Source organism: Mytilus californianus, unplaced genomic scaffold (genome assembly GCF_021869535.1).
Source record: "Mytilus californianus isolate M0D057914Y unplaced genomic scaffold, xbMytCali1.0.p SCAF_6, whole genome shotgun sequence".
NCBI classification, from domain to species: domain Eukaryota; kingdom Metazoa; phylum Mollusca; class Bivalvia; order Mytilida; family Mytilidae; genus Mytilus; species Mytilus californianus.
In genome coordinates this window covers 92398352-92410689 of record NW_026262712.1, presented here as the reverse complement: position 1 = coordinate 92410689, position 12338 = coordinate 92398352, and the positions used below count along the sequence as shown (strand labels likewise).

Below are 12338 nucleotides of genomic sequence, written 5' to 3'. Positions count from 1 at the left end.
TAAGCTGATTGAATAACTTCAAATTTAAGGAAACTTACTTTCATGTATATATATATATTGGCAATATACTCTTTTAATAATTAATATTTTTAATTTAAATTGGATTTCATGGCAATGTGTTAATTTGAATAGTAGTACACGTACATTATCGTTCTTGTATTTTAGATGTTAGGTGTATCTTGCATCTTGTATCTTGCATATTTCTAGGTGTACCATGTTAACTACGTCTACTTATCTTTTATTTTTCTCTGTTTTTTTTTTTGGTAAATATTTTATTCAGTTTGATTACTAGATTTTATGACTTTGAATCGTCATAGAAATAGAATAAAAAGAATATCTTGAACATTACATTACAATGATGAATTTCTTTTCTGTAATGCTTTTGTTATTTATATATATATTACTTTTGATTTTGCTTCTTCGGGTTTTTTTTTTTTTTTTTTTTTTTTTTTATTGGTTTTCGTATTTGTTTTTGGAATATTTATTAATTATACATAACAAAGGATAATAGTGATCGCCAAAAGTTGCGCACAGTACAACAGACCACAATCAGCACCCCGCTCCTCCGTAAAACCAGACATACGAAACAGAAACAAACAACACTGAACTAACAACTTATGGCCAAGATAGTCTGTCTTTTTACAAGGACAAAGTGTGTGGTCATTAAATAAGTTTAATGTGCATAGAATGCGGCATCATCGCCATCTAGACCAGAACTAAAACACACAATTTTAGTCGTAAGATTTTTTGTAAAAAGAGTCGCAGCTTCCAACTTGACAACCGCTAACTTGAACAAAACAATATAAATAAAAAAGCACATAATTTGTAAAGGTACTCGCTACTACAGGAAACTACCTTGCTGTTAGTGGTGCGCAACACTCTTCAGATATAAAAAGTATTTCGGATATTAATTATTGCTTAAATGTAGTATACTCTTAGAACTGCTCGGAATAGCTTTGACAACGTAAACCTCGTTAAATCCACCACTTGTATACAAAAGTACATGAACAAAGTCGGGTTTATATGACATCCAATCACCATTTTTTCAATGAGGATTGCTCAAAGAATATTCCACCAAAATGTAAGAGAAGCCAGTAAAATGGGCATTGCCTTTTTTTTTGTTGTCTATTACATTTGTAATAGCCTTTTGTTGTACATGTACGTTTATTTGCAAATTGTATACTAGTACATATCATTACTAGGCTTTTTTATTTAAGAAGGGGCAGACTTTTCAGAAAAGCAAAAATTCATAGCAAGTTAATTGACATTTAAAAAAAAACAATTATCAAAGGACCAATTATAGCTTTCAAGTTTTAATTTTTTTTTCAAAATTACCTGTATGCTTCTGGAATACACATCTTTATTCAAAACATTTTGATCAAAACTTGGTACTGTAAATGCAAAGAACTATTAATAGAATTGATGTGGCACTTAATAAAAATGCATCATTAAAAAGGCAATTGTTTAAGAACATTGTAAATATTTTGAGTTTAATGATACAGATTTTAATTTGTTTGTATCTATCATCATACATATCTGACATTATTTTTATAATATAAGTAAAATCACTAGTAGACAAACCACTGTTTTTAACGTAGTTCGAAATTTGTTGCAATATTATTTCTCCCAAGTTTCTCGGATCATAGACCGATCCCATGTGAATAGTAATATTCTTTGTTATCCTTACAAAAACGCTCTTCGAAAACGAGATTTTTCTCTTTTTTTTCTCAATTTTTAGAATAAGACATTTCCTCTATTTGTTTGACAGTTATCGTCAAACGTAGTAGGTTATTTCTTTCATCATGATTTCTTCAACGTTTCTCGGATTATAGACCAATCCAATGTGAATAATAATAATCTTTGTAATCTTTACTATAAGCTGTTCGGAAGCGAGTTCCTTCTTTTGCCGGCCATTTAAAGAATGTTACATTTCCTCCTGTCAACCACGCTGCCCACCAGCTAAATGTTCCAGACGATGAAATAAAATGTTCACATAATGTTATAGCTGCTAAGTCTACCCAGGCTGAATTTCCCTCTAAAAAAATAGAAGTTATATTTTTGGGCATGTTGTCCTTCGCCCATTTCATTCCGTTTGACGCTACGACAAACACCAAATGTTCAATTCTAGACTGGTACCACTCAACTGCTTTTCGTAAATACTCCTTAGTTGGCACATTATAGCCCGCATCCGGGTATTTTGCCCAGTCACCACGTCGTATATGAACGCCAATTAATGTTATTTTTTTTTGTGTGGTCTCATTATATACCTTCATATATTTATACTTGTGGTTTTTGTGATATTTACTGTTTCTGTAAATATCATATCCTTTAAGTTTATTGTCTAGAAGTAAAGTCGCCTTTTTAATCATTTCGTCCCTGAAGGTAAATTGATTTCTCACTTCCTCCTTATATTGATCAAAATAAAGGTAGGACTGTAAATATTGAACAAGTCTAACGTTGTGTGTATTATTAAAATCCAGTAATCTGTTATCATACACGGCTGAATGTTCTTCCTTAATTGTTTTAACATTTCGTGAATGACATATTGATGTGTCTTTTCTTATGTCTGCGTTTAAGGTAAAATATTTCAGCAGTTCACAGTTTGTATTAATAACCACTTTCATCCCTTTACTTCTTGCTATACCATAGGATGAAGCATATAGAAAAAGTTTATTCCCAATTCTTCCTACAAAGGCAGGACATATAAAATAGTCTATCTTCTGTGATTTTATCAATATGCCTTTGCTTATTGTTATATTGAATATCTGTGTTCTAAATGGCGATGGATTTTCTACTCGTATGAAATTATCACCAGACTTGACATTGACGTAATATATCAGGGTTATAATGAATACAGCAACAATAGTTAAATCTGTAAAAAAAAAAACACACACACATTTTAAATCTAAGTTTACTGTTATTCAACATTTCTATATTAAGTAACTGCGGCAAAACATTTTGAATACAGCAGCAAATATAAAAATACATTTATTATTTAATTGTAAATTCAAATTATTGACTGAAGTATAGAAATATGGTCACCTAACTTTTTACCATGCACCGATAGTTAATCCATGCTATAAGTGGTGTTCGTGTCTATCCAATATGCGTTCTTTTCAACTGGATGTCTAGCTTTTCCACTCTTCATCCCGGTCGATTCACTTCCCAGAAACGCCCTATTACTTTATTGTTCTCGTCGAGAATAGGCATTATACACTTATCACTGGATGTTAAGCAAGCAAAAATCAATCAATCTTCCAAATATTTTATGTGACACAATCACTATTATCATTTATAGTTACTACCATTTTATCGCATACTGTATACATAATATACCGCAAACAGATTATACAGACACGCACATGTAATATAAATGAAATGAATTTGTTGAGTGCAGTTTTATTAAAATCTTAAACAGTGTTAAAGGTAATCTGGTTACAGCTAAAGACAAAAGCAAATAATTCACTTTAAGTGCATTGGATTGTTTGATTGATTGATTGATTGATTGATTGATTGATTGATTGATTGATTGTTTGTTTGATTGATTGGTGTTTAATGCCACTTTCAGCACTACTGCGCTATTTCGTGGCGGTCAGTTTTCATTGGTGGAGGAAGCCGGAATGCCCGGAGAAAACCACTGACCTTCGGTAAAAAAACTGACAATCATAGTTAATTAAGATTGGAGAAAACGCATCTACCACGTGCCGGATTCGAAATCACAACCTCAGTGATGACAAGCTAGTGATACAGTGCTTTGGAAAAACAAGAGATAAAAGAATAGCAGTGGTCCTTAAATACAGACAAAAAATACTTGAAATAGTAATAATAATTATTATAATCTTGTCCGTATTTACATTTAGTACTATGCTTTTACGATATCTTAAAAGCACTTTTGTAAAACATATAATTATAGAGCATTTTAAAGAAAAATCGTCATTTGGATTATATACTTTGGAATAGGAGTTGTCTCTCCTTTCCCACCAGGTAGAGATGCCCAGAAACTTAGACAATTATATTGTACCAAGGAGGTCATATAACCTCCTTGATTGTACTGTATTTGCATTTAGTTGGGGTTTTTTTTTTTCTGCTCCATTATGTTAAATATTCAATTATAAAAATCACTTTTTCTTGTTTATCTAGTTATGAATGATTGTACTGCTTTATCTAGGGCACCATGATTGGAAACGATAAAATAAAATATTTCTATGTCTACAAAGAAGTGAGCCAAAAAACACATATTGTATGAAACTTACATTTCTGTGCCCCTTTTCCATTAGAAGGTTCATTCTTCATTACTTCTACCAATAAAAAAAAAAAACATATAAATCAATGCTGATGGACGAAAATATTTTAAAAACATACATCCCTGATATAGAATTTTAACAATGTCCTAAGTATAATATTGTAAAATGGTCTTCAATGTAGTATTCTGCTATACAATGTTAACATTTGACAAAAAAATGTGTCAACTGTTCTACTATATCTTGATATTCTTCTGTGTAGCTTTATTATTCTTATCAACTTAATGTCAAATATTGCCCTGTTCAGTGATATTGTACTCAATAATGACAATATTAATGTCAAATGAATGTCTGAGTCAGAATTTTTTTTTCCGCGCAAAGCGCAAACATTTTTTTTTTTAGTTTTTCGACGCTATCAATCAAACTATTTTTTTTTCAAAATTTAACACTATAAGGTATGGGGAAAATCTTGATTCAGAATAATTTTTTTTGTCATCTGCTTGACCATAATATTTTTTCCATCAAATTGGGGATCAGAATATTTTTTTAGGAAAAAACTATAACCCCATCCCCTTCCCCCCTTGAAGTTAAATGGTCGTTCCCTGATGTCAATGTTCTACAGTGGTAGCGATATTCTTTTACATAATGTCAAATGGTCTACAGTGTAGCGATATTCTTTTTTATTATTTGACTAGATTTTCTGTTTTCTCATTGGCTAAAAACATAGAAAATCCTCATTGATAAAACATTATATTGACCACAGCAAAAATTACGAGAGGTTAATATAAGATTTGGAACAGCGTCCGTGTACCTATATATAGATATTCCAAGGCAACGCCAATGACGTAGGTTTATGAGTAATGTAAGTTTCCGTTTTTTTTTTTTTTTTCTTTTTCTTCTTGTTTTCGGTGTATTTTTTCTCTTCTTCTTGTTTTCGGTGTATTTTTTAGTAAAATTTATTGAATATTTCAACTTATGAAAAATAGCAGCTGCATAAGCAGATGATATATTGATTATAAAAACAGGGAACAGTTTTAAAAGTATCTTGAGTAAATATTAGAAAATTGGAGAAGGATAAAAAGTCATATAATAAAACAATTGTTGACTTTTGATATCAGTTGATGCAATGACTTATCAACCCCAGAGATATAACATTCACCCTCGGCCGTTGGCCTCGGTGAATATCATATATCTGGGATTGATAAATCATTGTATCAACATCACCAAAAGTCAATAATTGTATAACATAATGTCGAATGTTCTACAGTATAGCGATATTCTTCTACACAATGTCAAATATTCTACAGTGTAGTAATATTCTACATAATGTCAAATATTCTACAATGTATCGATATTCTTCCACATAGTGTCAAATGTTCTACAATGTATCGATATTCTTCTACACAATGTCAAATATTCTACAGTGTAGCAATATTCTACATAATGTCAAATATTCAACTGTGTAGCGATATTCTTCTACATAATGTCAAATATTCTACAATGTATCGATATTCTTCTCCATAAAGTCAAATGTTCTACAGTGTAGTGATATTCTTCTCAGAATGTGATCTGTTCTACAGTGTAGTAATATTCTTCTAATATAACTTCAAATGATCTACAGTGTAGCGAAATTCTTTTACATAATGTCAAATGTTTAATATTGATGTTAATGCTTCATCATTCAATAGGAACCCAAGCATTTCACACTGTATACATTACAATAATTCATGTTTATTTTTTTTTTTCTCATTCATTTTTTTTTTTCTTCTTCTTCTTCTTCTTCTTTCACCTTTTTCATATTCATATATTTATTACAGAGCATGCCAGTATATATATTTATGTATTGTCCAATAAGTGTATTATTTTTTGTAAAAGGAGACAGATTTGTAAAAGCAAATTGCTTGTTTCTGAATCCTTAATATTATTTCATTTGTATAATATCGTTTAATGTTGATTTATCTGAATAAAGTTTATTAGTTTAATTCGCATTCGAAACGTTTTACGTCCAAACGTAAATTCTAATTCGAATTGCAATGCGTGTCAAATTCGCTTTACTGTCCAAACGACGTTAACTTTTAATTCGTATTAACAAAAACGCATTTCTAATGCAAATCGGATAATGCGATTTAGCCAATTCGAATCAATTCGAACTAAAAAAGAAGAGTGTGTGAACGCGATTAGCGAATTCGATTCGCATTCGATGCGAATTCAATTCGAATTAAATGTACGTGTGAACGAGGCATTAATTTGCATTAGAAAGTCAAATGTTCTGAAGTGTACACTGTAAAGGTATTCAAGTGCACATTGGTGATGTTCTACTGTGTAACAGTTTGATTTCAGCTGTGTTGCTTGCATGATTTAGCTAGAGTGTATCACGTCGATTTTTATTTAAAAGGAAGTCTTGGTGTACATATGCATACTTATTATTTCCATGTCATCAATAGTTGCATATTGAAAGGCGCTTACGTCGTTTTTAATGCCGGTATTATTTAAATCGTTAAATTTTTCTCTTACTGTTTATCTGTTTGGTGTGTTTTACATTTGATTATTTTACTTCTTAAAATATTTGAGAGAAGGTGTTTATCACATGTATATATACGTTCCACTTTGTTCCATGTCGGGAATCTCATCATATGGCCCTTTATAGCTTGCTGTTCGGTGTGAGCCAATGCTCCGTGTTGAAGGCCGTACCTTGACCTATAATGGTTTACTTTTATAAATTGTAACTTGGATGGAGAGTTGTCTCATTGGCACTCATACCACATCTCCCTATATCTATATATATATACAACAAATTTGCGTACAGCCCTTGGATGATGTAAACTTCCCAAAAAACGTGTATGGTGTATGGCATATGGTGCAATGGTAGAAGGTATATGGTGCTATGGTGTATGGTGTAAGGGGAATGGTGTAATGGTGTAACGTGCGATCGGGAATGGTGTGAATGCATGGTGTACGACATTTAAAACTATGCAAAATATTGATAAGAACTGATTTTTAATTTTATACATTAATTTACAATATTGTGATCAAAATTCGTGTTTTAAAATAAATAAATATCTTTGTAGTCGCACGCTTTCTTTGAAATTAAATTGCAATATGGTGTAATGTGTAAGGTGTATGGTGCAAAGGTGTAACGTGTATGGTGTAATGGCACAGGGTGTATGGTGTAATGGTGTATGGTGAATGGTGTAATGGTGTATGGTGTTAGTGGGAAGTTTACACCATCCAAGGACTGTAAGAAATTTACAGATCTAACATTGTTGGGCTGTTATTTAGACAAATTATGTATACAGAATGTGTTTTCAGCCTTGTGTCACCATCACTGGTGAAACGATGGATAAAATCTGTCGTAGAGTTGTCACTCATTCATAAGTTCTTATAATATAATTATTTCTGTGACTGCATCCTACATTAATTTGTAAGATCCTCTACGATAGATAATTCAGCTGATCTGTAATATTCCATCTTCAATGCCTTATATATCATGTACTGTGTTACGACGCTAGATAAAAACTGACGAGGAAAGGTAACACCCGGCCACCGAAAGCTTGATTTTTGTCAAGCCTAGGTGGTCGAGTGGTCTAGCGCATCGGGCATAGTACAAGGCGTTTTGGTGCCACGATATCTCAGTAGCATGAGTTCGAATCCCGGCCAGGGAAAAACAAAACATTTGCAGAAGCAAATTTACAGATCTAACATTGTTGGGCTGTTATTTAGACGAATTATATATACACAGCTACTTTTGCATAGGTACTATTTCTGTACCAAAAATCTGTAGTACTGGAAATCTACTTTTAATATTCAGTACTATTTTGTGACTTTAAAATTATTGTAATATTTAGGTACCGGTATTTTACAGTCCTTGATATGTACTTAACATTTAAGTACTACAGATTTTTGGTTACACCATTAGATTTTTAGCATTTAGAAAGTTTGTCTATTTCAAATCGCTTAAAGTTATGATTTCAAACATGGAATATTGTGATCACTGTTGGTAATATTTCTGTACCAAAATTTTAAGTACAAATCAAGTACTGTGAAATACAGGTACCTAAATATTACAATAACTTTAAAGTAAAGAAATCGTACTAAATATCAAAAGTAAATTTCCAGTACTACAGATTTTAAGTACAGAAATAGTACCTATGCAAAAGTAGCAGTGTATTTATATCATATCTCTTCTTTTTTTTGCAAATTAATTATGATCGGTTGAATTATTTCTTACTAATTTACCCCCCTCCCCTATATCTGACTTTTTTCTCGATGATTAGCTGTTGATGGATTAGCGTCCAGTGGAAAATATTTCATTATATCATTTTCAATAACAACAGGATCTGAAAACCCGAGTTGTGGTTTTGTGTGACAAGACAGCTTGAATGAAATCAAACGCCAAAGTCACGTCATCCAGGTCACCTGTATTAACTAAATAACCCAAAATTACTGTATACTAACACTGCTGTTACACGAGTAGTTGATAAAGCTATAAAACACAGGTTTATGACTTTAATGTGTGTACTTATTTGTGTTTCTTCTGAAAATTTACGAGACCAATATTAAATTTACCTTGATCTCACCTGAGCTATGCAGAGCCATTCTTGTCCAGAGTTTGATTAAATTATTACAATGAGATAGATCGATAGAGAGAAAGGCGCTTACTATGCAGGTAGAATAACACAGACAACTAAAGGTAATTCTACACACAAATTTCAGGTAGAAGTGCAGGGGCGGATCTAGGAATTTTGAAAGTGGGGCATTATGATTCCATAAAAGGAAAGAAATAAAAACAATTGGACGATTTTATGCTAAATAATAATATGTTTTCAAATCCAAGGGGGAGCATATGCCCTGTATGCCCCTGCTCCACGCTGATTCCACCACAGAAGTTTATCGGTTTTAGAAAAAATCCTGTTCCGATAAAAATTATTCAAAATTAAATGTTACCCTGAATATAACATTGTATAAAAGTGTCACTTATGTCATTCTAATTTTTCGACCTTATCATATATCATGAATCTTGAAAAAAATGAAATATTCCAGAGGCTCATCCCTACCTACATGTACATAGTGAGTCCCGCCCTCCCTCCGAGACTTTGGATTAAACTCCCAGCTATTACTTGATTATGAAGAGGCAGTTCAAGGTAAAAAAAAGATTTATGAGAGCAAAAATGTTATACTATGTAAAACTGATAGGGTGCAGATAAACCACTCGAAACCTTTAAACGCATACTATACGGATTAGTTTTACTCGTGGTTCAAGGCCGAACGATGACATCAAATTGTTAAAATGTCTGTCCTTTGTTAACCGTAAAACGTTGCGTCATTGGCATTCGTATAACATGTCAATAAATATCAATTTTCTTCATTTTTGTCGAGCCTTCGACTTTTGTCGAAAAAGCGAGACATAGCGATCCTACATTCCGTCGTCGGCGGCGTCCACAAATATATACTCTGTGGTTAAAGTTTTTGAAATTTTAATAACTTTCTTAAACTATCCTGGATTTCTAACAAACTTGGACAGAAGCTTGTTTATGATCATAAGATAATATTCAAAAGAAAAGTTTGTAAAAAAAAAAAATCCATTTTTTCCGTATTTTACTTATAAATGGACTTAGTTTTTCTGCCAGGAAACATTACATTCACTCTGTGGTTAAAGTTTTTTAAAATTTTAATAACTTTCTTAAACTATCCTGGATTTCTACCGAACTTGGAAAGAAGCTTGTTTATGATCATAAGAGAGTATCCAGAAGGAAATTTTGTAAAAAAAAAGATTCCATTTTTTCCGTATTTTACTTATAAAATTTTAACAACTTTCTTAAACTATCCTGGATTTGTACCAAACTTGGACAGAAGCTTGTTTATGATTAAAAGCTAGTATCTAGAAGGAAATTTTGTTAACATTTTGTTCCATTTTTTTCGTATTTTACTTATAAATGGACTTAGTTTTTCTTCGAGTTAACATTTATTTAGTTTAAGTTTTTAAAACATTTATTAGATTCATAAACTATCCTGGATTTTTACCAAACTTGGACAGAAGCTACTAACAATAAAAAGATAGTATAGAGAGGAATATTTTATTATTTTTTTCCTCATTTTTGTTGAGCCTGCGATTAACAGCAAAAGTAGGCGAGACACTGGGTTCCGCGGAACCCTTACGATTTTTTTTTAATGTACAACATACGCTTATAGTTATGTTCTTTTAGATTTTATGTGATAAATCAACAATCCACTCTGTTTAGACATACACTCCTGAACGTATTTTCTTCTTTTTTTTGTAGGAAGTGTATAAGTCCACGTTTTTTTTTTTTTATTTTTGGTGACATCGGAAACGGGTGCTCTCAGACACGTCCGCGTTCTAGATAGTGTTCGTAAATATTATTTTTGAGAAGACCCCTCAATGCGATTATTTCTAAAAATGAAGCGCATGCGTTCGTCGTCGTAAGAAACATGCGTTAAAAAATGCACACTGCTAAAGTGCCGAATCACCTTTTATTAAAACGGAGTAGTATGTGCATGTGGGTGATTTCGAACAATGACTGTACATTCCAACTTCTGACGCCACAATTCAAGAGGCGCAGATTTCCAAATAGCAAGGATGAAACAAGTCGTTGCGTCAGATATTTAAATTAAAAGCAATACCAAATATTAATTCAAAAGTTCATTGTTACCTGCTTATACCTTAAAACAGGATGCTCATTAACTCTACCAGTATATAAAAAAACAAATGTTCTGTGAAACGTAAAGGCTAACATTTTAAGCATTCACTACTTCATTGAGGGTGGTAAAGGGTTATTTTCGTGCAACGTGATCGCCGTTTTTTATTTCACGTTCAACGTGTTTTTACTTTTTTATTTAACGTTCAGTCGTGCAAGACAGGTGCCTCGTTCAACGTGTTCTACTTATTTAATTTTACGTGCATCGTGATTTTCAAATGCTTATTTTGCGTGCTCGGTATTTTTCAAATAAAATTCAAATACTTGGCAGGGATCGTCAAGAAATACTTTTTAAAAGCCGTAAACCATTTACATCATAAATGTGTATACTAAATCGGGAATAACAAGTAAAACAGAGAGTTTGTATATACAAGAAGACAGTGACTCAGTCACAAAAGGTTCACAACAGTCTTTATTTTTCGTGCAACGTTCATGACAGAAATTATTTCACGTTCAACGTGAAATTATGTCTTATTTCACGTTTTTTTCCGTGCAAGCACCCCCCCCCCCCCCCTTTACCACCCTCTTCATTTCACGCCTCTATTTACATTTGATGTCATATATAAATTATAATTTCAAACACGGTTACAGTCTGCTCTTGTGCAGTTTTCCGAACCAACTCGAATATATACTTGTAAAAAGTGCAATTACGTTTATTTACTTTTCTTATTATTATAGCTGTGTATAGAATTTGCATTTAGTACCGTCGCCAACCCCCAATCCGTTTCAGTCCTTTTAAATCAACTTTGGCAAATTAAAGGGCTCCATCATATCGGGTTGAGAAAGAGACATTTTCCGTTAATGTATTTCTTTGTGCGTTTTCTACATTTCATTAAAACATTAAAATGACTCGAGTTTTGTGAGGTTTTCATGTGCTTTTTGACAGAAAATATTTGTTTAAAAGACCGCTCCTTTCGCCTCGTGTTCTCTCTCTAGATTGCACTACAACTGAAATCATTCTTTAAAATTTTATATTTTGTTAGTACTAAGATTTTACATGACATGAAAATATTTTTTCTTATTCAGCGCTGTTTTTGATAATAAGGTCATTTCGTTCGAACTGTCAAAGATTGAAGGTGAATCATTTAGTTCTAATTAGAAAACTTTCACGAGTGTCCCTCCTAATAAAAATTTCGCAATAATATTAATTTTCTCCCTAACAAAAATACTATGGAATGATATTTCCTCATTCTTGAGTTGATAAAATATTATTTCAAATTGTTGTGACCCTGAAATAGTTGTGTTTATTATATTTATGAGGTATCGACTGAAATGATATTCTGAAAAAATTGTATTCCAATTGAATAGTGACTGAGACAAGGTCGAATAATTATATTTTCCGAAGGTCTAGTATTCACATGTGAAAAAAAATTGATAATGGCGC

The 12338-nt window shown here is 32.1% G+C and overlaps 1 protein-coding gene across 2 annotated transcripts in view; it reads right to left on the bottom strand.

Moving 5' to 3' along the window:
• Window positions 1-251: 251 nt before the first annotated feature.
• LOC127706815 (galactoside alpha-(1,2)-fucosyltransferase 2-like) overlaps window positions 252-12338 on the bottom strand; it is a 76901-nt gene continuing 64814 nt past the window's right edge. For both annotated transcript variants that reach the window (XM_052211499.1, XM_052211498.1), the window contains exons 2-3: window positions 4254-4298; window positions 252-2872 (exon numbers count right to left, since the gene is read on the bottom strand). In XM_052211499.1, the coding sequence (XP_052067459.1) occupies window positions 1827-2872; window positions 4254-4293 (1086 nt within the window). In that variant the 5' untranslated portion in view covers window positions 4294-4298 and the 3' untranslated portion in view covers window positions 252-1826. The remainder of the gene's footprint in view (window positions 2873-4253; window positions 4299-12338) is intronic.